At 54.9% G+C, this 27,861-nt stretch overlaps 1 protein-coding gene across 35 annotated transcripts in view; it reads left to right on the top strand.

Annotated features, from left to right (window-relative positions):
• NRXN2 (neurexin 2) overlaps positions 1–27,861 on the top strand; it is a 316,444-nt gene that overhangs the window by 24,603 nt on the left and 263,980 nt on the right. For 32 of the 35 annotated variants that reach the window (XM_065553022.1, XM_065553023.1, XM_042849667.2 and 29 more), the window contains one exon: positions 6,990–8,145. In XM_065553022.1, coding sequence (XP_065409094.1) covers positions 7,428–8,145 — 718 coding nt within the window. In that variant the 5' untranslated portion in view covers positions 6,990–7,427. Of the gene's footprint in view, positions 1–6,290; positions 6,489–6,703; positions 6,770–6,989; positions 8,146–27,861 lie in introns of those variants that run through there. The other 3 variants (XM_042849661.2, XM_042849663.2, XM_042849664.2) reach the window with 3 other exon arrangements.

Here is a 27,861-nt window from a genome sequence, read left to right as displayed (position 1 = left end):
CATCTGGCCAAAGCAAGACCCAGCAGATCATGTTGTTTACCCAGTTGTTGAAATAGGAGGGGGAGGCCCTGGAAGCTGGTGTTGGGGGCTGGCAGTTTGGGGTTGAGGTTAGGGCTGGGGACTTGTGGGTGCAGGGAAGGCCCAAAGGGGAAACAGTGTGTGTGTGTGTGTGAGGGGAGGACGGGATGGGGCGGAGGCCTGACAGAGGACTGGGGTGTGTGATGGGGGGGATGCAGTGGGGGGGGAGGCCTGGCAGGGGATTGGAGTGTGTGTGTGTGGGGGGGATGGGATTGGGGGGGAGGCCCAGCAGGGGGTCGGGGTGTGTGTGGGGAGGATGGTATTGGGGGAGGCCTGGCAGGGTGCGTGGGGGGGGATGGGATTGGGGGGGAAGGTCTGGCAGGGGGTCGGGGTGTGTGTAGAGCGATGGGATTAGGGGGAGGCCTGGCAGGGGATTGGAGTGTGGTGGGGAGGGGATTGGGGGGGAGGCCCGGCAGGGGGTCAGGGTGCGTGAGGGGGGGATGGGATTGGGGGGAGGCCTGGCAGGGGGTCGGGGTGTGTGGGGGGGATGGGATGTGGGGAAGGTCTGGCAGAGGATCGGGGTGTGTGAAAGGAGGGATAGGGGGAGGTCCAGTGGGGGTTGGGGTGTATGTGTGGGAGAAGGAGTGGGGGAGGCCCGGCACGGGGTTAGGGTGTGTATAGGGGAAGAAGAGGAGGTGGGAAGAGTCCCAGTGGGGGTCGATGTGTGTGTGTGTGTGTGAGTGGGGAATGCGGTGCTGGGCAGGGCCGGGGGTGGGAGGGTTTGGAGGGGATGGGGTGGGAGGAGCCCTGGGTTCTGGCTGGGGGTGTGATGGAAGCAGAGGGATTTGGGGAGGCAGCATGTCCAGGCACGGTGCTCGCCTGGCTCGGGGCAGTGTGTGGCTGGCAGCACTTGGGGAACTGGAGAGAGAGACGGCTCTTCACACGCGTCTGAGCAGCCTGCCTGCTTGCCCTAATGCAAGGAGACACCCTTGGGCCGGAGGCAGTAGACTGGAGCAACTGTGTGTGGGGGGGGACAGGGGATGCTGGACTCCTGGGTTCCTGTCTGCCTCCCCCATTGGAGGTGGCTCCCTCCAGGGCCAAGAACTCCTCCAGGAGCAGGTTCTCTGGACACTGCTCCCTTACCCTTCCTCCCCTGATCGCAGCCCCGCAGGCCTCAGGTGTAGCTATTTTAACTTTATTTCTTTGCCCTGCACAGGACTCCTGGGTTCCATGCCCAGTTCTGGGAGGGGAGTGGGGGCCAGCAGGTTAGAGCTGGGGATGGCCCTGTGCTCTGTGCCCCTCAGTTCTTGCCTTTATGGTGAGGGAGGGGATAGCTTAGTGGTTTGAGCATTGGCCTGCTAAACCCAGGGTTATGAGTTCAATCCGTGAGGGGGCCACTTAGGGATCTGAGGTAAAATCAGTACTTGGTCCTGCTAGTGAAGGCAGGGGGCTGGACTCAATGACCTTTTAAGGTCCCTTCCAGTTCTAGGAGATAGGATATCTCCATTAATTTATGGTGGAAGCCAGTGGAGGTTATGGCATTGGGCTGGCATGATGGCAGCTTTTATTAAGAGCTGCCTGGTAAACGTGTAGTGTGAAGGCCACTTGCTGTGTCCGTGCTGCACTGCCTGTTCTCTGTTAACCCTCTTCCAGAAAAGCTGGGAGGGCAGGGTAAATAAATCGGCCCAGGTACTGGTAGGCTGGATGGTACCTGTGTTAGCTAGCCCTAAGCACCTATACCATGTTGTTGCGGGAGGGCAAGGAGTAACAGAGGCACAGGGAAGGGGAAGCAAGTGGATGAGCAAGGGGTAGAACCCAGGAGTCCTGACTCCCCGCCCCCCTGCTCTAACCACTAGCCCCCACTGTCCTCCCAGAGCTGAGAATGGATCCCAGGAGTCCTGATGCTCAGTTCCCTCCCCCTTCGCACTGGTGTTACTTGTGTGCATGTGCCATGGATAGCATGGTACATGATGGGGTCTGCCGGTGTGTTCCCTGCTGTGAGGGATTTGTCCTGCTGATGCACGCGTGTCCGTGTGTGTGTGTGAGCGCGCAACTGGATGGGGGGGCTGCTGTTTTTGTGCAGGCATGTGCTTGCACAGGGTCCTGGCCGTGTTGCATGTGTGTCCTTGCACAGGATGATGGGGCTGCAGGGGCAGGGAGGGGTGGGCTCACATGAGGTTCTGGCCATGTGCACATGTGTGTGAGTATGTGTCCTTGCATGGGGTGATGTGGCTGTGGGAGCACATCTGTGTGTGGACTCACAGCAGGCTCTGGCTATGTGCACTCACGCATGTGTTCTTGCATGAGGCAATGTGGCTGCATGTGTACGTACCTTTGCACGCTCCCATGGCACTTCTTGAGCCCATGCATGTGTGCTCGCACAAGACTGGCCCTGCTCACAGTTGCTTGTCTCCGGAGCTGCGTGCCTCCTTGCACACCACGCTGAGTGGCTGGCAGCCCCTGTTGCAGGATGCTGCCCTGCAACCCGGCTCAGAAACAAGGATCGGGGGAGGGAGAGAGATCCCTGCCTGTGGGATCCAAAGGACATTGCGTCCCCTGAACTCCCCGCGCTGGCCTGGCTGCCCAGCACAGAGCCTGCGGGGCTGGCAGAGTAGTGCGGGGGAGTATGAGCACGGGGTCCTTCGTACTTGTCTGCACACGCTCGGCAACACGCTTAATCTGAAGCGACACCCCAGGGCTGCCGTACCATGCTGGAACTGTGATACTGAGGACGGTATGGGGGCAGGGACTCATGCCTCTCCGAGCAGATCCATGAGGATGGGAACTGGTGTGGCAGAGTGGCTCAGGGGCCCAATCTTGGACTCCCAGGATCCCCGTAAGGGACAGCACCTACACTCGCTGCTGTGCTGCTCACCTGTGGAACTTCCTGCTACATGATTTTGTCACAACCATCCTCGGGAGCTTGGCACTTCGAGGTCAAAGTACAGTACACCCAACCTGAAGGATGGGTTGCAGGGGGTAGTGTGCTGGACTGGGAGCCAGGACTCCTGGGTGCTAGCCCTGGCTCTGCCACTGAGCTTGGGCAAGTCTCTTTGCCTCTTGGAGCCACTGTTTCCCCTCCTCTCTTTTGTCTATTTAGACTGTGAGCTCTTTGGGGTGGGGATTGTTTATCAATGTATGTCTACATGGGCCCTGGTGTGGCGGGGCCCGGGTCTCAATTGGTGCACCATGTGGCATGTCTGGGCTCTGATCTCAGCTGACACCAGTGCAAATAATAATGCATCAACTCTTCTTAGAATTTACTCGCCCAGGATTTAAGTGGTGGCTGTTCCTGGCTCAGTGGTGTAATTCTACTTGTTGTGCTGTGCTTAGACACCCAGGTTGCTATGATATGGAGAGGAAGAATGAGAATTGTTTGATCATTTTCTTGTAGCAGAGAGTTCCTCAGGTGAACAGTGTAGCACTTGAGAGCCTGTTAGACAAGAGCCAGTGGGGGTTTCACCCAAAGTTCATTGGATGTTGCTGCTAGCACCAATCTTGTTCTGCATCTGTGTGCATAGTGGGGTGTTTAGGGGAGAGCACCCTTGATTTGATGTGCCTTAAACTTAATCAAGACCATACTGCTCTTGACCCTGATTTGGGGTCAGGAATATATTGCAATCCAAGCTTCATGGCATGAATCCTAGTTGTGTTTCTCCTAATTCCCCAGAAGAGCTGGGTGGAAGGAGACCTTTGTGGTTAGGGAACTGGGATTCAGGACTCCTGGGTTCAATTCCCAGATCTGCGACAGACTCCTCCCTGAACCCAGGAGTCCTAACTCCCCCTCCCCTGCTCTAACACATTAGACTCCACTCCACTCCCAGAACTGGGAATAGAGCCCAGGCATCCCGATTTCCAGCCCCCCTCTCTCTCTAACCCAGTAAACTCCACTACCCTCCCAAAGGTGAAGATAGAACCGAGGCCTCCTGTCCCTCCCCCCGATTCACTGTGTAAAACCAGCCCCCATGTTCATTCTTTTTCCCCATCCCGTGTTTGTGACTGCATTGCTCCAAACTGTGGCTGCATGGAGAGCCCACCATCCCCTTCCAGCTCCCTGTATCTCCCCCGAGGCTGACCTGCAGGCCACCACCTGGCTGGTGGGAATGTGACCCCATCACTCTGGGCAGCAGGAATCAATAGTTAATTAATTTCCTCCTCTAAAATAGACAAGGGGGGTTGGGATGGTAAGGGAGCTGGGAGTAGAGGGTGCGGTAAGGTAAGGGGGGACAGCGGGCAGGGGGAGGAGGTGGGGATTGTAGGGGGGGAGAGGGAGGGAAGGAAGTAGGATGGTAAGGGGGAGGAGGTGCAAGGGTGAGGAGAGATGGGGGTTGAGGGGATGAGTTGGGGGAGTGAGAAGCCCGGGGAGGAGGTTCGACTGAATCCAACCCTCCACTACAGTCTCATCCCTTGGTGCAGTCTGCTGGGATTTGGTGGGGGCAGGAGAAACTACCCCTCACCCCCCCACACACCCGAGCGACCCAGTGGGGATGATGGCGCTGAGGAGGGAGAATTGAGGGGCTCAGAGCCCAGCCCCCCAGCACACTGCTCAGGCGTCAATCAGTGCCTCCCCTCGCACAGGTGCAGCATTTAATGTGATTGGCTAATTATGCAGCGCATGCTAATGGCCCCCATTACCCAATGAGGGGCACAGACGAGGCACAGTTATAAATAACCTACCGTACCTCATTTGCATGATGCCATATCCCCGGTGCTGTGTTACCGCGGAAACCGCCCCTTCCCCCACCCCATTTACATTTGTTCTTTTAATAGATTTTTGGGGTGACAGGGTGTTAATGAGGGTTGGTTGCCATGGTCGCTGGGTAGGGGTAACAGGTTCGACCAATGGGCCCACCCACCCCAGTATCTCACCTCCTCCTGCCGCCTTGCATCAGATCCATGGGCCCATCCAGCCTGATATTCCCTGACCCACCCCCAGATAAGACCCATCGGCCCATCCAGTCCCTGTTGCCTCCAATAAGACCTACTCTGTTCCCCTCTGTCCCACCCCCTCCTCTTTCTGCTCCTTTCCCCCTCTCGCTGTGCCCCCCTCTGCCTATAGTATGCCAGTGGTGGGTGGGTTATAAATAATGCCTGACTGACAGCGCAGTGATGAGATGCAGATTGTCGCAGGGGGGAGGGGGAAGGCTGTAAATGGCATATGGCCCATGGGGAGGGTCTGATCAAATAACATGGCAGTGGGGAATGGTCTGTGCAAATAACGGGGTGGGCTGGGATTGTCCCTGTGCAAATAAGCCAGTGTGTGTGGGAGTGCTGGCGGGAGCCGCCCTAGTCCCCTGGAGGTTGGCATCGAAGGCAGCTGCTCTGGTCACCTACCCCTGGAACAACTGGGGCTGGGGCCCTGTGCAAAGAACACAGGGTGTGTGGCTGGGAGAGCAGTCGGCACTGGGCCCTCAGCAGGGTTGCTTGGGGGGCAGATGTCAGAACAAGTCCAAAGGGAGGGTGGAGGAGCAAGGAGTAGACTGAGGGGAGGAGGGAGCAGCATCTGTCCCTATGACAATGGTATGGCCTGCTCTGCCCCTCCCCCCATCCTCCCTATGAGAATAATATGACCTGCTCCCTCCTCCCCCCATCTTCGCTGTGAGAATGGTACAGCCTGCTCCTGCCTCTCTCTCTCTCCCCCCCCTCGTGAGAATGGTATGGCCTTCTCCCACCTCTTCACCTTCCTCCTCATTGTGAAAATGGTACAGCCTGCTCCCACCTCATCCCCCTCCTCGCTGTGAGAATAGTATGACCAGCTCCCTCCTTCTCACCCATTCTCACTATGAGAATGGTATGGCCTGCTCCCTCCGCTCCCCCATCCTTGCTGTGAGAATGGTAGGGCCTGCTCCTGCCTCTTCCTCCCTGTTCTTGTTATGAGAATGATGCGGGCTGCTCCCACCTCTCCCCATGTCCTTGCTGTGAGAATGGTACGGTCTGCTCCCACCTCTCCCCTCCCTTCACTGTGAGAATGGTATGGCTTGCTCCCTCCTCTCCCCCTCATCTTTGCTGTGAGAATGGTATGGCCTACTCCCTTCTCTTCCCCCCTCCTCACTGTAAGAATGGTATGGCCTGCTCCCACCTCATCACCCTTCTCCTCTCTGTGAGAATCGTACGGCCTGCTCCCACATCTTCCCCCCCCACTGTGAAAATGGTATGGTCTGCTCCCACCTCTCCCCTCCCTTCACTGTGAGAATGGTATAGTCTGCTCCCGCCTTTTCACCTTCCTCCTCACTGTGAGAATGGTACAGCCTGCTCCTCCCTCTCTCCCTGCCCATCCTCGCTGTGAGAATAGTATGACCTGCTTCCTCCTTCCCATCCATTCTTGCTGTGAGAATATGATCTGCTCCCTCCTTCCCCCCATTCCGCGCTGTGAGAATGGTATGGCCTGCTCCTGCCTCTCCCCCTCGTCCTTGCTGTGAAAACGGTACGGCCTGTTCCGCCTCTTCACTCCCCTCCTCGCTGTGAGAATGGTATGGCCTGCTCCCGCCCCCCCCCCGTGTGAGAATGGTAAGGCCTGCTCCCTCCTTTCCACCTGTCTTCCCTGTGAGAATAGTATGATCTGCTCTCACCGCTCCCCCTCCCTGTGAGAAAGGTACAGCCTGCTCCCACCTCTTCCCTCCCCTCCCCTCACTGTGAGAATGGTATGGCCTGCTTCCTCTTCCCTCTCCCCTACCCAAAATCCTGTTGGATGCGGGGTGGGGTGCTACTTGGCCTCCTGTGTGAGCTCTGATTGGCCACCCTCCCACAGGAGGTGGGGAAAGTGGGGAAGAGCAACCAATCAGAAGAGGTTCTGGGCTGGAACAACTATGAGAAGAGGAATTTCTGGGGAGAGTAGCCAGCCCTAGGGTTGGGGGAGGGGGTGTTCCCTGAATGCCTGGGTTCAGCCCCCGGCTATGGGAGGGTGGGCTGCGTTGTATTAATCCTTTAGTGCACGTGGCCTGGCCTCACACGTCTCCTCTTTCTCCTCGCAGCTCCGCCCTCCTGTGACGCGACGCCGGAGCCGGGCTGAGCACGCCCTGTGGGCGCGGCTGGCTCTGCACCCCACCGGAGGAGGATGCTGTAACTTGCTGGAGCTGGACCTGGAGCCTGTGATTGGTGGAGGCTGGGTGGGGGGAGGGGGTTGAGTTGGTGGGGGCCTGAATTTGTTCTCTCTGACTTCTGGATATTTGGATTCTGGCATCCCATTGCCCCTTGTCACTGAGTGGTAGTGAAAGGCCACCACCCTCCCTCTGAGCGGAGCCCCCCACTCATCTCCACCTGCTTCCCGGCCTGCAAGGAAGGCAACGCACCACAACCCCGCCTGCCCCTCCCTCCCCCCATCCAGCCGCCTGCCCCCCCCATGAGGATCTGAGGCTGTGGCAGTGGGGGGGCGGCGCCCAGCATTTGCCTTGAGGGGGGGGCAGGGACAGATGAGACTGGGCGCCATGGCCAGACTGCTGCCCTTGGCACTGCTCATGGGTGCCCTGCTGGGCCCCGGGGCAGGCGGGGCGGCGCTGGAGTTCGGTGGCGCCACGGGGCAGTGGGCCCGCTATGCCCGCTGGGACGCCAGCTCCTTGGGGGAGCTGAGCTTTAGCCTGAAGACAAACGTCTCGCGGGCGCTGGTGCTTTACCTGGACGACGGGGGGAACTGCGACTTCCTGGAGCTCATGATCGCTGACGGGCGCCTGCGCCTGCGTTTCACCATCTCCTGTGCCGAGCCTGCCAAGCTGCACCTGGAGACGCCCGTGGATGACGACCGCTGGCACATGGTGCTCCTGACCCGCAACTACCGGGAGACCATGCTGGTGGTGGACGGTGAGGCCAAGGTGGCCGAGGTCAAGTCCAAGCGGCGGGACATGGCGGTGGAGAGCGACCTCTTTGTGGGGGGGATCCCGCCCGACGTGCGCCTCTCGGCGCTTACCCTGAGCACCGTCAAGTACGAGGTGCCCTTCAAGGGGCTGGTGGCCAACCTCAAGGTGGGCGACACGCCGCCAGCCCTGCTGGGCAGCCAGGGCATCCGCAGCGACACGGAGTACCTGTGCACCAAGCAGAATCCCTGTGCCCACGGGGGGCTCTGCAGCGTGCTGAATGGCGAGGTGCAGTGCGACTGCAGTATGACCGGCTTCCAGGGCAAGTTCTGCAGCGAAGGTGAGACCCCAGGGGATAGGAGGGGAGGGCGAGGGTTTGGAGCAGGGGTGTGGCCCAGATAGCTCACTGTCCCTCCCCAGAGTGAGGGCATTGCCGTAGGGACAGGCTGGGCAGCAGCAGAGAGAGCTCGACCCTCTCACACCCTCACAGCGTGCTCTCCCCTTTCCCAGGGTGGTGTCGGGAGAGAGGGGCTTGGACTTGTCAGTTCCGTCAGCCCTTGGCCTCCGCTTTGTGCCACTAGGAGTCTGGCTGAGCTGTCACAGCCATGGCGCCTGACTGGCCGGGATGGGCTCTGTGCAAACTGGGAGAGAGTTTGGGGTGTCAGCTATCCAGGTTTGTGGTGCAGATTTGGGCCTGGCCCCATCTCTTCTTTGGCACCTTCTAGCAGGGAATTCAGAGGAGGGGACAAGGATGGCTCCAGCCTGCAGGGAGCCTTTGGGGATGTCACTTTGTGGGGATCTTATTTATTTTATTATCGGGGTTTGTTTGCAGGTGTTGCTGTTCTGTGCTGGTTGTCGAGGCTTACAAGGTTAGAGCACGGGGCTGGGAGCCAGGACTCCTGGGTTCTATGTCAGCTCTGTGAGGGGAGTGGGGTCCAGTGGTTCTAGAGGCTGGGTTGCTGGAGTGGGGGAGTCTCTGGCTTAGGTTGGTGGTTGGGAACTGGGTTATACTGGCTTGGGGAGGACACTTTACCAGCTTAGCCCAATGAAGTTTGGCTCCTGGCCTACTGGGTGTCCTGGGGCAAGTCACTTCCCGCTCTGTGCAGCAGTTCCCTAATTTGTCAAATGCAGGGAATAATCTGACTCTGTGTGTCTGGGCAGCGCTTCCCTGATGGGGGCCCCGAGCTCAGTGTGGGGTTTGGGTCAGTGCAGCGCTTCCCTGACGGGGGCCCCGAGCTCAGTGTGGGGTTTGGGTCAGTGCAGCGCTTCCCTGACGGGGGCCCCGAGCTCAGTGTGGGGTTTGGGTCAGTGCAGTGCTTCCCTGACGGGGGCCCTGAGCTCAGTGTGGGGTTTGGGTCAGTGCAGCGCCTGACCTGACAGGGGCCCCGAGCTCGGTTGGGAGACTTTTAGTGCTATTGTAAGGTCTGTCAGGTTCACGGGTACCAGGCTGGCCTGTGTGTTGTCCATCTTCCTTGAAAGCCGAGTGAGTCAGACAGATCGGCACAAAAAAACTCATATTTTTTTGTGGAAAATTTTGAAAAAATCCTTTTATTGCCCATGCAATTTCCTGTGATTTCTTTTTAATGAAAACTCACCTGTCTTCCCCCCCCAAAATCAGTTCTCAAATAAACATTTTGTTCCCCAACTGATTTTTTTCCCCGCCTCATTTTCAGTTTTTCAACCAGAAATCAGAAAATTTTAAAGGGAAGAACATTTTTCCGAGAGGATTTCCCATTCCTTTAGTAAAACGTGTTATTTCAAAAATAAAGTGTCTGTGAACACTTCCTATCTGAGCCCTGAACTCAAGTCACATTCGTGCTACGTGGCCAGTGAGTTTGTGTGGGTGGCTACTGTCTTTTTAAGTGGTCCCGCAGGACCCGCCTTGGGCCTGGCTTTGTGTTTCCCAGTACCTTGGCCAGCCATTGTCACCGGTGCTGTGACTGTGACGTGCTCAGAGGGTTTTGCACCAGTGCACGGGGGTGCTCATGCTCAGTGCAGCTACAGGGTCAGCCCCTGCCCTGGACAGTTTGTTTTCTCAGTAGATGAAGGAAGGATGATTATCCCCTGTTTTACAGATGGGGAAACTGAGGCACAGGGTGATGACCGGTAGGAATTGAACCCAGATGTCCCAAGTCCCTCCTCCTTCCCTAAGCCCGAGTGCCCCTGGAGGTCGCTGTGAATGTGTGAAATGGGCCAGCATGCCTGAAGTCAGTATCTGCTTTGGGAATACAGTGGCCAGTCGCTGTATAGAGAGGGGTGGCAGCGCCGTTGGAGTGGGTGCGTTCTAACGGGGGATCGAGTAGGTGACCAAGGTCAAATGGCTGCATTTCCATGGGGACAGCAAATTGTGGCATCAGTGTTATCAGGCTGCTTGGGAACAAACTACCCAACAGGGCCCTGTGCTGTGCTGGGCATGTTTGTACACACCGTCCCCGCACGCATGTGTGCTCTCCTTGTGCCAGTTGGTAGAAACCCCCTTCCCTGTGACCGAGAGTGGGGTCCCCGTCACGCTGCGCAGACATGCACTGACAGGCCACGCCCCAAAGAACTCACATGCGAAATAGACAAAAGGTGGTGATGGGGAAACTGAGGCATTGAGCGGGAAGAGACTTGTCCAAGGTTGGGGCAGAGCTGGGATAGAACCCAGGAGTCCTGACTCCCAGTCCAGTGCCCAGCCACTGCAATCTGCTGTCTCCCCAAAATGGCAAAAGGGGGTTTACGCTGGTGAGAGCAGAGATCACAGAGCTGGGGAGAATTTGGCTGGGGCAGAGTGCTGGAGGGATACATAGTGAGGATCGGACAGAGAAGGGAGTCAGGAGCTTAGGAACAACCAGACTGGATAAGATCCATAGGCCCACCCAGCATCGTCTTCCCCAGCCTGGTATCCCCCCCTTGCCACCCTCAATCGTACCTGAGGCCTGCCCAGCCTGGTATCACTCCACCTGTCAAGGCTGATTCCCCACTATGGCATGTTGAGTGTAGAAGGTGTGGGCCCGCAAGGATTCTAAAAATTAATGCTGGCCATTCCAGGCTGGTATTAAACTCCCAAGGTCACAGCTTCTCTCTGCCATCCCTGTGGGGTACTCTCAAGCCCTTTCACCCCCCCACCTCCCGGAAGAGCTGAGAAAGAAAAACAAAGGAAATCAGCTGTTGCCACCAGTTAATTAAACAACATATGCACAAACGTCTTAGGACACAAAAAAAACCCCAATCCTATTCTTAAAAAAGGTAAATTTGATTAAAACCAAAAAGAAAGAAAATACATCTGGAACTTAGGTTATTGCTAGATTTAAAAAGAGCAAATATAATAATTAAGCATCAAGAATGGTTTTCTTGAGGTCCAGGTTAATGGTTAAAAGCAAAACAAAAGCATTTGGGGGCTAACCCAGAGGAATTCACAAGCCAATAAGGGGAAAAAAAAGAGATAAACCTAATTGTGTCTTCCTAGACATTCTCTGATCTACTTACATATCTGGGGGTTTCAAATAACCAGTTTCTAGGTATGATCTGATGGTTTTTCATATGTGGTTTAAAGCTTCCTACAGCATAGTTCAGCCCTGTTCCTGCTCTGTGTCTTCTCTCCCTGGAGAACAACAGACAGACAGACAAAGGGAAAGTTTTTTCCCAATTTTAAAAAGTCCTAGCCCTCCCATTGGCTCTTTTGGTCAGGTGCCCACTCCCTTCCTTTTACCTTTGGGCTTTTTTAACCCTTTACAGGTAAAGCAAGTAGAGAACAGCTATTAACAGGTATTTTATAGCTGGTTGGGTGTCCATAAAAAGGAGGCCCCCTCCCCTTCATTTATCACACGCCCCCCAAATCACAGACGGTGTTGGCCAGCCTGGTTCAGGTCGGGTCCACACCAGCTGGGATTTCTTCCTGAAGGTTTAGGAAACAGAGTTAATAAGATACGTGCACCTCTAATTTTACTGCTAATTACATGAAGAACTAAACAGTATTTTTCACATTTCAAGGACTACAATGACTTAGAATACAGGGACATTTTTACCCGGCTGATTCTGGGAAACCTTCCCGGGAGAGTGCATCAGCCACTTTGTTAGAGGCTCCTGAAATGTGTTATATTTTAAAATCAAAGTCTTGAAGAGCTAAACTCCACCGAAGAAGTTTTTTGTTAGTTTTTTTGGCTCTGTGAAGCCACTTCAGTGCAGCATGGTTAGTCTGCAGGTGGAAACGGCATCCGCAAATATATGGGCGTAGCTTCTCCAGAGCATACACAATGGCGTAACATTCTTTTTCTGAGACTGAGCAGTGGCTTTACTTCTCAGAAAGTTTTTTGCTGAGAAACACGACAGGATGGAATTGTTGATCTTGTCCTTTCTGCATTAAAACTGCTCTTACACCACACTTGGAAGTATCTGTGGTTACAATGAACGGTTGGTCGAAGTTCAGGGTCCTTAGTACAGGGTCAGACGTAAGGATCACCTTAAGCTGGTTAAAGGCTTTGTGACACTTTCTCAGTCCACTGAACTGCATTTGGGTTTCTTTTTCTGGTTAGGTCTGTCAGTGGGGTGGCAATTTGGCTGTAGTGTGGTACAAATCGTCGCTAATACCCGGCCAAGCCCAAAAAGGATTGGACCTGCTTCTTTGACTTAGGGACAGGCCAATTTTGGATAGCATTTACCTTAGCTTGTAGGGGGTTGATAGTTCCTTGACCCACCTGAAGTCCAAGGTACGTTACCCTGTTTAGGCCTATTTGACATTTTCCAGCCTTAACAGTTAACCCTGTAGCCTCCCTTGTGTGCTGGAAGACAGCTTGGAGGTGTTCTGCCCATAAATCTGAGAATATAGCCACATCATCAAGGTAGGCTACTGCAAATTCCCCAAGTCCAGCCAGAAGGTTATCTACCAGTCTCTGGAAGGTTGCGGGTGCATTTCGCAGTCCGAAAGGGAGCACATTAAATTCATACAGCCCTACACGGGTGATGAAGGCTGACCTTTCCTTGGCTGGGTCATATAGCAGCACTTGCCAGTACCCCTTAGTTAAGTCTAAGGTGGAGATGAACTGGGCACATCCCAGTTTCTCCAATAGCTCATCTGTGTGTGGCATTGGATAGTTTTCTGGATGAGTTACAGCATTTAGCTTACGGTAGTCCACGCAAAAGCAGATTTCCCCGTCTGGTTTGGGAACCAGAACCACTGGAGAGGCCCATGCACTCTCAGAGGGGCAGATTACACCCATCTGTAACATGTCCTTGATTTCCCTTTCTATTGCGGTTTTGGCTTGAGGAGCCATCCAGTAGGGTTGGGCTCTAATTGGGCGAGCATCACCTGTGTCAATGGAGTGGTACGCCCGTTCTGTCCATCCTGGGGTGGCTGTAAACATTGGCACGAAGCTGGTGCACAGCTCCTGGATTTGCTCTCGCTAATTACGCCCAAGGGTGATGGAAAGGCTCATCTCTTCTATGCCACCGTTGCTTTTTCCTTCATAGTAGACTCCTTCAGGCCACTCAGCGTCGTCTCTTTCCTGGGCTGTAGACTGGAGAACCTTGATTTCTCAGGAATAAAAGGACTTTAGAGAATTATCATGGTATACTTTAGGTTTTAGGGTAGGGTCTGGGAACGCTATGAGGTAATTAACAGCTCCCAGGTGCTCTTGCACCATAAATGGCCCCTCCCACGACGCTTCCATCTTATTGGCCTGGAGCGCTTTCAGGACCATGACTTTATCACCTACTTTGAAGGAACACTCTCTGGCATGTTTATCATACCAGGCCCTTTGCTCTTGTTGAGCATCCTGTAGGTTTTTTCGAGCAAGGGCTAGAGAGTCCTTGAGGGTGTTTTGCAGGTTGGTTACAAAGTCCAAAATGTTAGTTCCTGGAGAAGATGTAACCCCCTCCCATTGTTGCTTTACTGACTGTAATGGCCCCTTAACTTCGTGGCCATAAATGAGTTCAAAGGGTGAAAACCCCAAACTGGGATGTGGTACAGCCCTGGAGGCAAAGAGCAACTGCTGCAACATTAGGTCCCAATCATTGGAGTGCTCATTCAGGAATTTACGTATCATGGCCCCCAAGTCCCATTAAACTTCTCCACTAGACCATTTGTTTGATGGTGGTAAGGGGTGGCAACCAAGTGGTTTACCCCATGAGTTTCCCAAAGACGTTTCATGGTCCTGCCAGAAAGTTAGTTCCCGAATCCGTAAGGATGTCTGAGGGCCAACCTACACTGGCAAAAATGTCTGCCAATGCCTGGCTCATGCTTTTATCCCTGGTGTTGCTTAGAGCTACTGCTTCTGGCCATCGGGTGGCAAAATCCATGAAGGTCAGTATGTACAGCTTTCCTCTGGGTGTCTTCTTAGGGAAAGGGCCCAGAATATTCACAGCTACACGCTGAAATGGAACCTCAGTTATGGGGAGTGGCTGGAGAGAGGCCTTGTCCTGGTCTTGCGGCTTTCCCACCCTCTGGCACACCTCACAAGACCGGACATAGATAGAAACATCCTTACCCATTCCCTCCCAGTGGAATGACTTCCCCAAATGGTCTTTGGTCCTGTTCACCCCAGCATGGCCACTAGGGTGATCGTGGGCTAAGCTCAAGAGCTCTTCCCTATACACCTCTACCCCGATATAACGTGACCTGATACAACACGAATTTGGATATAACTCGTAAAGCAGCGCTCCGGGGGGGTGGGGCTGCGTGCTTCGGTGGATCAAAGCAAGTTCAATATAACGCAGTTTCACCTATAATACGGTAAGATTTTTTGGCTCCCGAGGACAGCATTATATCAGGGTAGAGGTGTACTTAGTTGGAGCTACCAACTGTCTCTGAGGATGCCAGTCCTCCTTGTGCCCACAGAAAGGATTTTCTTGTACAAGAGTCCTCCTTCTACAACAAACCTGGACATATTGGAAGAGCTGAGAGGCGGTGGATCACTCCATGCCACCGTCCAAACTCCCTTAAGGCTTTCATCCACTTTTCTGTTCTGCCTGGAACTGCTCCCTTGATGCTAGAGACATTAGTTTCTTGCGGGGTTGTGGACTTGGTCCCACTGGAAGCGATGCAGGTGATGGGGGTGTCTCCATTGACTGTGAACCGCTCTCTGCTGGTGCACTGGGTTGTATTTCAGGTTCCTGTTGATCATCTTGCGCTGGTTGAGCTGCTGCTGCAGGTGCAGGCTCTGTGGCACCATTTGGTGCTGGCTCCCCTGACTCTGGTGGGGTTGCAAGCACGGACTCCAGTGCTGACTGCTCCACCAGTTCCATTTCTTGGGCTGGTTCTGGCTGGTCCCAGGAACTGGATCTACAACCACTGCCAGAGACTTTGGTCTGGTGTCTGGTTTCACCACCTCTGGCTGGATCCCTGTAGGAGGCTTAGGAATGGAGTTAGGTGTGGAGGCCTGTTTAGCCTGGCTGCAGGTGACTATCCCCACCCGTTTTGTTAGCCTCACTTGGTTGGCTAAGTCTTCTCCCTGCAGCACGAGAAGAAGAAAGCTAGTAGCAGTTGGTGCAGATGCCAGAAGGGGCAACCCGAGCAGACACCACACCATCGGTGTCATCCCAAGGCCCCACCTCGCAAGGAGGAGCCCTCCACACAGGGAGACCCCAGATGCCCTCTCATCCCACCACCCCACTCTCCAACCACCCATCTCGCCCCAGCCCACAGTCAGCTGGATGATGCTTCAAATGTAATGAGCTGTGGCATGTGAAGGCCAACTGCCCCAAGAGCACCAGCCAACTGCAACTCATGACCCTGGGGTCCCAACAAGAGCCTTCAAGCCCAGATGCTTCGCAAATACCCCCAGAGCGAAGGGAAACTGTGAATGTGGGCGGGAGGAAGATTACTGCATGGAGAGACACTGGAGCACAGGTATCAGCTATCCACCAATCCCTGGTGGACCCCAAATTCGTTGACCCAGAGGCCCATGTGACGGTGCAACCCTTTAAGGCCAACTCTTTTAACTTGCCTACAGCCACGTTGCCTGTCCAGTACAAGGGCTGGTCAGGAATATGGACTTTTGCAGTCTATATGATTATCCCACCTCTACCACCATGGTTGTCAAGGCTGATTCCCCACTCTGGCCTGTTGAGTGCAGAAGGTGGGGGCCGACAAGGATTCTAAAAATTAATACTGGCCACTCCAGGCTGGTATTAAACTCCCAAGGTCACAGCTTCTCTCTGACCTTGGATGGGTAGATGCTGCCACCACCCAAGTACAAAAAACCCCTTTGAACCCAGGAAGGCACACTTGGGAATTCATCCCTGTGGGGTACCTTCAAGCCCTTTCACCCCCCCACCTCCCGGAAGAGCTGAGAAAGAAAAACAAAGGAAACCAGCTGTTGCCACCAGCTAATTAAACAACATATGCACAAACGTCTTAGGACACACACAAAAACCCCAATCCTTTTCTTAAAAAAGGTAAATTTTATTAAAACCAAAAAGAAAGAAAATACATCTGGAACTTAGGTTATTGCTAGATTTAAAAAGAGCAAATATAATAATTAAGCATCAAGAATGGTTTTCTTGAGGTCCAGGTTAATGGTTAAAAGCAAAACAAAAGCATTTGGGGGTTAGCACAGAGGAGTCCATAAGCCAATAAGGAAAAAAAAAAAGAGATAAACCTAATTGTGTCTTCCCTCTGATCTACTTACATATCTGGGGGTTTCAAATAACCAGTCTCTAGGTATGATCTGATGGTTTTTCATACGTGGTTTAAAGCTTCCTACAGCATAGTTCAGCCCTGTTCCTGCTCTGTGTCTTCTCTCCCCGGAGAACAACAGACAGGCAAAGAGAAAGTTTTTTCCCAATTTTAAAAAGTCCTAGCCCTCCCATTGGCTCTTTTGGTCAGGTGCCCACTCCCTTCCTTTTACCTCTGGGCTTTTTAAACCTTTATAGATAAAGCAAGTAGAGAACAGCTACTAACAGGGATTTTATAGCTAACTGGCTCGCTGGGTGTCCATAAAAGGGAGCTACCCCCCCTTCATTTATCACACCACCCTCCCTGCCATCCCAGATCAGACCCAGGGGTATTCATCCCCTCCCCCGCTGCCACCTAGGGCCCATCCAACCTGGTCTCTGCAAGAGTGGCCAGTCTCAGTTGCTTCAGAGGAAGGAGCCAGAACCCCTCACCGATGGGATAATGTGTCCCCCAGGAAGGTCTCCCGGCCTCCCATGGAGATCAGTTTAAAGCCTGAGGCAGCGCTAGGGTTTGCCCAGGATAACTGTGGTGGTGCCAGATCACGCCCTTCACCTGCATAGTTATACCAGGACCAGCACTGCGTGTGCGTGTGTATGGGCGAGAGTTCCACCAGGAATCCTGGGTGTGGGATGGGGCCCCAGAGCCCCTGGAATGGGGGGTGGGGTGGGGCAGAGCTCCTGGCATGGTCCAGCAGAACCTGCCTTGGGCCTGGCTTTGTGTCTCCCAGCACCTTGGCCAGCCGTTGTCACCAGTGCTCCCCTGGCAGGGGGGGCACAGAGCCCCGGCATGGAGGGAGAATAGGGTTTCTGGCATGGGAGGGAATGTGCTGGGCCTACAGTCGCTGTGAAGCTTGCGCCCGCTAGTGCTCTCTGGCTCCATGGGGTTTCCCTGCTGCCGCCCAGCAGGCGAGGGAGCTGCGGTGATGTGTGTGTCTGACTGTGTGTGTGGGGAGGAGTGGGGGTGGGGGTGCGGGGCAGGGCAGAGGTACAAGGAATCACAGCCTCATAGGGGGCATCTGGAGATGTTAAACACCTAAAATCCTGCAAGTGCCTCTTCATCTGCACAGTGATTCCACACTGCCAGAGTGACACTGCGCAGAGAGACATGGGGGCCCAGTGGTTAGAATGGGGCAGGGGGTCTGGGATTCAGGACTCCTGGGTTCTGCCCCAGCTCGGAGAGGGGAGTGGGGCCTACTGGGTTAGAGAATCAGGACTTCTGGGTTCCTTCTGTGACTGACCAGCTGTGTGACCTTGGGCAAATTCCTTTTCCCACTAAATTAACTGGGGACTTGTGTGGGGTGAGATTGGGCTCTGTTTGGGGGAACAATCCCATCCCAGCCATGCAGTGTTTGTTTAGCCAAAATGTGTGTGTTCATGGCCATGTCTGCTTGGCTGTGATCCCGCGCTGGGTAAGCTGTGTCTGTGAGTTGCCCCAGCCGGCAGAGGGGGAGCACTCCCAAGCCAGTCACTAGTGGTCTGTGGGGGAGAGCGTGTGTGTGTGTGTATGTATTTATGCAAATACACACATTTACTCATGACACATCACCCCCCCCATACACTCTCTCAAAACCACACACAGATAGACAATACTCAGGCAAACTCTCACAGCATGTGCATGCACACACAATGACACACTCTCAGTACACACAGGCAGATGTGCAGTACACCCACCCAGTTAGCACTCACATACATAACACACAAAAACACTCACACAAAACATACATGTGTACAGACACATGGAGAATGACGCAGTCACACACTGTTCACACAGGCAGGCACCCAGTAACACATAAACAGTCACGCAGCACAGACACATGCTCACATGCGACACTCATAGATTCATATATACACACAGAGATACTTTCTTAAACACACAGATAGAAACAGGCACTCTCAAAACACTTTGTGCACACACACACACTACTTATAGATGCACAACAAATGTAACGACAAACACACAAGAAACACATCCACTCACAACATACTCACACACACTTTCTCTTACAGACACACACACCCCAGTCATACAAACACACCTGTACAGACACAATCATGCAGACACACAACACACCTTCCCGACTGTCACACAATACACCCACCTACTCACACAACATACACAAACACGGCAGATGCACACAAGACAGCCAGCTACTTGCTCGCCCACCCACCTATGCACAATGCACTCAACCACACACAGACACACATCTCCCTCATCTTCCCTGCACAATCCACCCACACACCTGCCCACACACTCTGAATCCTGGGTGACAGTTGTCTAGGTTGGTTGCCATGGAGAGAACTGAGACAACTATTGACTGCTTGGTGATTGTGTTTCTTGCCCATTTGCTATGGAGACAACTGGGCCAATCAAATCTTCATTGGCTGTTGTCTATGGCCGCTTGCCAGGGATACGATTGCACTGGCTAGCTTCTTGGCGGCTGTTGTCTAGAGCTGGTTGCTATGGAGACAGTTGGTTGGGCTGGCTGACTCTTGGCAACTGTCCATCATTGCTGCGGAGATTGTACTGACTGAATTCTTTGGCTGAGGCCAGTTTCTATGGACAACGGTGTGGTGACTCCTCAGTGACTGTTGCCTAGTCTGGTTGCCCGGGGGACAGTTTTGCTAACTACTCTTCAGTGACTGAGGAGGTTTGGGTGGGTGTAATGGGGGGGGGGTTGCTGGGTACAATGAAATGGTGTTGGGGGAGGACACTGCGTGCTAGGGTGTGTGGGGTTGCTTGGCTATGTTGCATGTAGGAAGATGAGGTCATAGGGGTGCTGTGTACTGGGGTGTTAGGTTGTCTGGATGGAGGATTCTGTTGTGTGTCTCTCTGCACAAGGGACAAAGGGTGTTGTGCACTAGGGTGTATGGGTTAAGGATAGACCTACCAGTAGTGTAGGGTGTCAGGTTGAAGGATTGTGTTATTTGGCAGTGTGCAGAAGGTGTTATGTGGGTGAAGGATTATGCTGTGTGAAGGAATAAAAGTATGGATATAGTCTTGTGGTGTGTTAGGACCTTGTTGTGTGGCTCTGTGAAGAAGGTATTATGTATGAGTGAAGGACTACACTGTCTGTATATGTGTGTTTGAATACAAGGGTATGGTGCCGGGGTGCTGTGTAGTGGGATGTTTATTGTACGGGTAAAAGATTGTGGTGTGTGGATGTGTTTTCAAGTAGTTTAGGGTGTTGGGTACTGGGGTGTTAGATTGCATGGTTCTTCCTGTGTATGCTGTTTTTCGTGTGTGTAAATACTAGGTGTACAGGAGTGGTGTGTACTAGGGTGTTAGGTTGTAGAGTTGAAGGATTATACTCTGTATATGTGTATGTACGCAAGTGGTAGACAGTGAGTTTTGGGGTGTTAAGTTGTATGAGAGAATTGTGGTGTGTGTGAGTACAAGCATTATAGGGTGTAGGGATGTCAGGTTGTATGGGTATGCTGGGGTGTATATGTATATAAGGAGTATTGAGGTTGTTTGGGAGATTTATGCCATATGTGCATACAATGGACATGGGCCGTAGAGTGTTGTGTACAAAGTTGTAGTGTGAAAGTTTATGCTGTGTGTATACAAGTATATAGGGTATTGGTGTGCAGGTGTAGGGTTATGCTCTGTGTGTACAAGTGGGATAGAGTGTCAGTTGTAGGGTTGTATGTGTATGCTGTGTATACAAGTGTGATAGGATGTTGCGGTGTTAGGCTGCACGCCTGTAGAATTATGCTCTCTCTGTGTGTGTACTGGTAGTGTAGGATGTCAGGGCAGTGTGAGGGTCTAGGCATATCAGTCCTGCTGTGTGTGGAGGTGTTGTGGGATGAGTGGCCCAAGTTGGGACTGGTGTGGTGGCAGGGGGTGCCTGCATGCTGTATGTTAGGCACGGGTTAGGGGTACAGCAAGTGCCCTGGTGGGTCTATGGGTCAAGAGCCATGTTGTGGCAGGGTTGCTGGCTGGAGGGGGGGGGTGCATGCTTTATATAAGAGGGACTGTCCCAGCTTGGCACCTGGACCCAACTGCATGGGGAGGTGCCAGCCTGCCTGTCCCTCCCATCCCCTCCCACAATGCAGGGTCAGGAGCCCCCAGGGTGACTGGTCTGGACAGGGTCTGGGGTGTGTGTGAGAGAGGGTGGTGGTAGAGGGTGGATCAGATTCTGGATGGGAAGAACGTTTGTTATCTCTCCCCCTCGTTCATCACTGAGCCTGCTCAGGTGCCCGTGTTACCCTGATCCACATTATGTCACAGCCAGGAAGGGGCAGTGAAGGGGCCGCAGGGCTAGGACAGGGTGCCAAGTCCTTGAGGTGTCCCCCTTTCCCTGTACTCAGTTCATGTTCCTGATCTCCCTGCTCTGCCCCACTTCCCCCTGCTGACCCCCCTGCCCAAAACCCTGTTGATTTTTTCTCTTTTTTTCACTTTTCCATTCATTCTTTTCTTCATTTCTTTCCCTTCCTTTCTCATGTTTGCATTCCTCTTTTCTTCATTATTTTGTTTCCCTTTCCATCTATTTTGTTCTTTTCCTCCTTTTTTCCATTCATTTGTTCTTTTTTATTCTTTCATTCCTTGTTTCTCTCCTTTTTATTCTTTCATTCTTTTGCTCTTTTTTCCTCTTTTATTCGTTCTTCTGTCATCTTTCCTTTCTCTTCCTGTTTCTGCTTTCCATTCTCGCTCTTTTTTACATCCTTTTATTCTCCTCCTTTTTGCCCTTTTTCTCATTCTTTCTTTCATTCATTTACATTTTTCATCCTTTCTCCTCTTCCCTCCCCCCCATTTTTTCATTCTTTTCTTCCCCCCACCGGCCCTGACGTCCCCTCCCTGGTGCCCCCCACCTGCTCCTATTAGCACTGTTCACATGTGGGGAGCGCTGACTGCGGTGCTTTGGTCTGAGCTGTGCTGCTGCCTGGCCTGGATCCCCCCAGCGTGTGTCTCTCCAGAGGGTTGGGGGATGCTCTCCAGGCCCAGCCATCCGCGCTCAGTCTCTGCCTCTGCAAGGACAGCCCAAGGTCAGCTGGTGAAGAGCTGCCAGGAGACGGGATGTGGAGAGAGCTTGCCCAACCCCGCCTACATGCCCTCCGGGAGGATGGCTTTTCCGCATGGCTTGTGCCGCCTGAACCCTGTGCTGAACAGCTGGGCACCACCAGGTGGTGCTAAGGAGTCCTCCCCCCACCAGCTGTGCCACTGCCCGCAGCCGGCAGGGAGTGTGAAACTCGCTCAGTGGAGCCAGTGTGGAAAGCAAGGGGTGTCTGTGCAAGGGAGGGAGGCTGCTGGGAAAGCTGGGATCTGCCTTTGCATGTAAGTGTGTGGAGGTGGGGGTGGGGTTCACTTGGAATCGAACCCTCCTCCCCCTTTGGGTTGGGTTCAGCACAAAATGCCCATATTTGCCTCCCTGAATGACACAGAATTCCTGAGTCATCTTATTGCGATAGTGTCTGCCTGCCCCGGCTGAGATCAGAGCTTCCAGAGGGCCAGCTGTCTCTCAGACCCCCAACCGGCTGAGATCCGGTTGGATCTCCCCACCCCCCCCATGGCCAAGATCAGGGCCCCAGGTGGTCTGGGTGCTGCACAGACCCCCTCACCCTGGCTGAGATCAGGGACCCCAGCAGGACAGGCCCTGCACAGATCCCACCCGGCTGAGATTGGGGTCTCTTTTGGGCACTGTACAGACATATAGTGAGAGATAGTCCCTGCCCTGGAGAGCTTACAGTCTGAACAGATAAAGGGTGGGAGGGGAAACTGAGGCATTGAGGGGGGAAGAACTCTCCCAAGGTCAGTGGCAGAGCTGGGATACAACCCAGCCCAGTGTCTGAACCACAAGCTCCCCGCCTAGCTGGAGGATTCTCTGCTACTTGAAGTCTCTAAACCACAGGATTTGGGGACTTCAACAGCAGAGTTAAGGGAAAGGATTGGGACGGCTTTGTGGCCTGCATCATGCGGGAGGTCAGACTAGATGATCATAATGGTCCCTTCTGACCTTAAAGTCTATGAGTCTGTGTCTGTGCTGCATCATCGCTCTGATCACTGTGCACGGTAGAGAATTCCCACAGTGCGGGAACACACGAGTGTGGGGGTGGGGGCTGTGGTTCATCATTTACTTGAAGCACGGGTAGCCTGGGAATCTTGTATGAGTCAGGGTCAGCCCTGAAATGGGTTCTCTTAGGACGGTCTAGATTCAGCCCTAGTGTGGGGGCTCTAGCACAGGTCTTGGGCACAGTGGAGCGGATTGGATTCAGCCCTGGGGTGGCAGCATAGAACAGAGCTCGAGCACACTAGAGGGGTTGGATTTGGCCCTGGTGTGAGGGCTCTAGAACGTGTTGAGAGAGGGTCGGGCCAATGTCCGTCATTGCTCGGTTGGTCAAGAGGGTTGCCCGGGGAGCAGTGTGCCTCGCTAGGGCATGAGTGTGGGGACTGCACGTGCTCCCCCTGTATGGGGCGGGCAGTGGGCATGGGCCCTTGAGCACTATTAGTGAGCAATGTGTGCCACTGTTCTGCCTGTCTCACCCACTAGTGAACATGCTGTGTGCTGCTGTCCTGATGCCCCCCTATGCAGCGCCGTGCTGTGCCGATGGGCTGCCTGGCAGCTGCTATGTGAAGCATGTGCCAACTCCATGTTGGGGACAGGTTGTCTGGGAGCCCAGAGCTCCTGCCCAAGCCAGCGGGGGACCACACCGCAGACAGACAGACAGAGACATGCATACATTCCGCAGACCCATCAACAGACCCATAGACAGACAGACAGACACACCCTGCAGGCCCACAGACAGACCCATGTACATTCCACAGTTCCACACACACCTCACAAACCGACCCATGCACACACGCATGCACACCCCACAGACAGACAGATCCACATACATTCCACAAACCAATCCATGCACGCATGGCATGCACACCTTGCAGACCCACAGACAGGAACACCCCTTCCCTCCATACAGACCTACAGACAGATACACCCCTGCTCTGCAGACCTACATGCAGATACACACCCCGCAGACCCACAGGCAGACAGACAGACCCCATGTACATTCTACAGACCCATGCACACCCCACAAACCTATCCATGCACACATGGCATGCATACCCCACACAGACCTACAGACAGATACAGTCCCCCCCATGCAGACCTACAGACAGATACAGCCCCCGTCCGCAGACCTACAAGCAGATACACACCCCGCAGACCCACAGGCAGACAGACAGACCCACGTACATTCCACAGACCGACCCAGTGGCAGATTTAGAGTTAGTGGGGCCCTGTGCGCAGCTTCATTTTTGCCCCCCCCCCCTCAGGACACAGCCAAAAAAAAGAACATTCTCTCTTATCTCCTCCCTGTTTTTCATTCTTTTCTTCATCCTCCTCCTATATTATAAGTAATGGGAAGTAAATGAAAATAAAGTGAGGTACCTTGATTGGGGCAGGGGGTTGGGGTGTGGGAGGAGGGGTGAGGAGTACGGGCTCTGGGAGGAAGTTTGGGTGCTGGGTGCGGGCTCTGGGCTGGGGCTGGGGCAGGGGGTTGGCATGTGGGAGGGGTGAGGGGTGCGGGCTCTGGGAGGACATTTGAGTGTGGGGTGCAGGCTCTTGGCTGGGGCAGGGGATTGAGGTGCCTGAGAGGGGCAGGGGGGCAGCGCTTACCTCGGGCGGCGTGGCTCCCAAAGCAACTGGTGCACACACCCTTCTGGCAGCATCTCCTAGGCGGGGGAATAAGGGGTTTCCGCGCACCGCTGCCCACAGGCACTGCCCCTGCAGCTCCCATTGGCCGCAGTTCCCAGCCAATGGGCGCTGTGGAGTTGGCGCTCAGGGTGGGGGCAGCGCGCGGAGACACTTCCCGCTCCCCCGGGGCTTCAGGGACATGCTGGCCGCTTCCGGGAGCGAAGTAGCGCGGACAGAGGGAGGCAGAGTGGGCAGGGAACTGCTTTAGCCCTGCTGCTGGCACGTCTCTACATGCCCCTTGCGGGGCAGGGGGCAGCGGGTCTCCGTGCGCTGCCCAGGGTGCAGGCAGCGTGCGGAGCTGCCTCCTCCCCTCCCCCGCCAGGGGCGCACAGAGACGTGCCAGAAGCCAGCTGCTTCTGGGAGCAACGTGGGGCCACCGGCCATGGCATGCAGACAACCTGCCTGCCTGAGTCCTGCTGCGCCGCTGGCCAGGACTCAGGGACAGGTTGTCAGATATTTGTCCTGCATTTTGGGGACCACCCTGGCGTTTGGGCCCTGTGCCACCGCACGGTTTGTTTCATGGTAAATCCGCTCCTGAACTGACCCATTCATATGTGGCATGCAAACCTTGCAGACCCACAGACAGATACACACAGCCCGCAGACCCACAGACAGATGCGTGCCCACCCCTCCGGCAGACCTACAGGCAGAGGTAGACCCACATGTGCATGCCTAGAATCGCTGTCTCCTCCTTTCTCCCTAGCCCCAATGTGCCCCATTTCCCCACCCCGGCCTTCCACATTCGATGGCTGTTTCAAGCCCCCAGACTCACTGGATCATCCCTGCTGCCCTTTCCCAAGATTCCCCCTTGCCCAGCAGGGCGTGCGGTGGGGCAGGGGGCAGAGTCTGAGCCTGGCACAGAGCCTGGAGTGCAGGGGCTGACCTATTGGAACAGCCAGGCTTCTAGGGGCAGGGGGCGCTGGTCTCCCAGCAAGGGCTGCTCCCCGCAGTGCCTGGCCCCCATGGGGGGAATGGCCCCTTCCCTCCCACAACGCATCTGGCATGACATGGAGTGGGGAAGGGTCTCCTCCCGGGTCATGCTGGGACCCAGGTGTCCTAGCTCCCAGGCGCCCACTAGACCCCACTCTCTGCCCAGGACTGGGGATAGAACCCAGGAGTCCTGGCTCCCCCCAGGGTGACGGGGAGGAGTAGGTTTGGTTGGGGATGCCCCCTTTTTTCCATCCTCCTCCCGCCATGTGTTAGAGCACACGTCATTCTGGCCAGCCTTTTGTTTGGGGTTGCCATGGAAACCAGCTCTTGCCACCTGCCCTGCTCATTTTGCTCAATTATCACTAAGGAGGATCCAGAGGGGCCTGGTGCCTCAGCACCCCTCCCCCACCCTGCCATGCAGAGTTGGGGGCATTGGGGTTTCTAGTGGGGGTATCTGGGGTTCATTGGGGTATTTGGTGGGGGTATGTGGGGTGCATTGGGGTGCTTGTGGTGCGGATATCTGGGGTATCTGGGGGTATGTGGGGTACCTTGAGGTGTCTGTGGTGAGGGATATCTGGGGTGTCTGGATGGTATGTGGGGTGCATTGGGGTATCTGTGGTGGGGGTATATGGGGTGCATTGGGGTGTCTGTTGTGGAAGTATCTGGGAGATGCTGGGGGGGTGCATTGGGAGACTCTAACCACTTACTCCACCACAGCCCCCCCTTCACTTTGGGGTCTGGAAGAGAATGACCCCTCCTCCAACACACTGACCCAGCAGACTTATCACAACCCCAGCACTTGGCTGTGGGGGAAGAGAGCACAGAGCCGCGCATGAACCTGCCCCCCCGCCCCCCTGATCATTTGCATACAGAGTTAATGATGTTGCATGGGGCGAGGGCTGATCAGTCCCTGGGAACAGCTGGTGGGAGTGCAGCCATTGGAAGGGGCAAAGGCAGGTGTGGGGAGACATGGGCAGAGTATTCCTGACTCCACCCCATTTTATGGAGAGCAGAGTGTGTGTGTGTTGGGGGATCTGTGTGTGTGGGTCAGGACTGTGGGGCACCAACAAAGATATGGGGGGGAAGTCCAGAGCTGGGATCAAAGGGGCTGCAGGTCAGGATTGAGGGGGCTGGCAGGGCTGTGGGGAGCGGGGAGCCCAGGCCTGGGATTGAGGGTCACTGGCAGGGCTCTGGAGGATGAGTGCTGGGCTGGGATGGCAGCGGGCTGTGGGTTGGGATTGAGGGCACCGGTGGAGCTGTGTCACTCTCCCTTAGCTGTTTTGGCTGCTGTCCCTGGTCCTGGTGGCTGGAGAGGGTGTCACGGAGTGTGGGGGACACAAGGCCCTGCACCCCCCGCTTCCTGCGATTCACCATGACTCTCAGCCAGCCAGTAAAGCAGAAGGTTTATTTAGACGACAGGAATACAGTCCAAGACAGGTCTTGCAGGCACAGACAACAGGACCCCCCTCAGTTAGGTCCATCTTGGGGTCCCAGGGCACCCCAGCCCCCTTGGGAGGTCAGAGCCCCGTCTGCCTCCCAGCCAACTCAGCAGCCAGCTTCTGAAAAACCCTCCCTTCAGTGAGCCCTCCCACAGCCTTTGTTCAGTTTCCCGGGCAAAGGTGTCGCCTGGCCTCTAACCCCTTCCTGGGTTCTCATGTTACATGCTCAGGTATTCTCCGTTGGTCAGTCTCCTATCCCCCAATGCAGACTATCCTAGCCACACTCCCCTGTCAGCATTCAAAGCCCACAGTAAGAACAGTCCCAGTTCGTCACATCTCTCCCCCTTTCGAGACCGAACTGAGCGGGGTCACTTTAGCCAGTGACCCGGGGAAGTTAGAACCTACCCCCATTCCCGTGGATGCCCCAGCATCCCTCCCATTCCTGGGTAAGAATTACACCAGGCCCCTCCAGTTTCATGCCCCCCCTTAGGTTGGGGGTCCTCGATGGCACTCGTAGTTCGCATGTGGGAAGGTTTATGCGGCCTGTGCCCTTTTCCCACCCCAATACCCCTGGGGTGCCACTGGGCTGGGGTCTTCTCCCAGCGTTCCAGTCTGGATGTCGGTGATTCGGGCTCTCTTGGTTCAGAGTCCCCCTTTTTACCCTGGCCACCCTCTGGAAAGGCTCCTCTATGTTGGGCAAGGTCCTAAGGCCATTTTCCCCTTGTCCTGGGCCTTCCTCCCCCTCTGACAGTGGTCACAGGATCGGCAGTACTGTCGGACAGTAACAAAGACCCCAGGCCAGTAAAAGCTTCGTTGCAGCCTCTGCTGGGTACGCCAGGTTCCCTGGTGCCCTGAGAGGTGGGTGTCATGGGCCCGGCACAGCACCTGGCGGCGATACTTCTGGGGTACCACCAGCTGCCTCCTGAACCCTCCTGGCTCCATTTTCCCTGGGGGAGCCCATTCTCGGTACAGGAACCCCTTCTCCCACAGGAACCTTTTCCGGTCACCTCTTCCCATGGTCTGTACCGCACTGAGGTCGGCCAGGTCCCTTATCTTCCGCAAGGAGGGATCTTTCTGCACCTCGGCCTGGAACTCAGCAGCTGGGACAGGGATGGCCACCTGTTCTCTCCCACCGGCTGGGCCTGAAGCCGCAGCCTCCCTGAGCCGTGTCCCTGGGTGTTCCCTCCCCACCAGGTTAGGGTCCTGCGCCTCGGGCAAGGCACCCTCCCCAAGGCCAGGGCGCAGTGCCCCTCGCCGGCTCTGACTGCGGGTCACAACCAGGGCACCCTGGGGGTTGCTTGGCCAGTCCTCCAGGTCCCCCCCCATCAACACCTCAGTGGGCAA

Source organism: Chrysemys picta, chromosome 7, assembly GCF_011386835.1.
Source record: "Chrysemys picta bellii isolate R12L10 chromosome 7, ASM1138683v2, whole genome shotgun sequence".
NCBI lineage: Eukaryota > Metazoa > Chordata > Testudines > Emydidae > Chrysemys > Chrysemys picta.
This window is presented reverse-complemented; position numbering and strand designations above follow the sequence as displayed.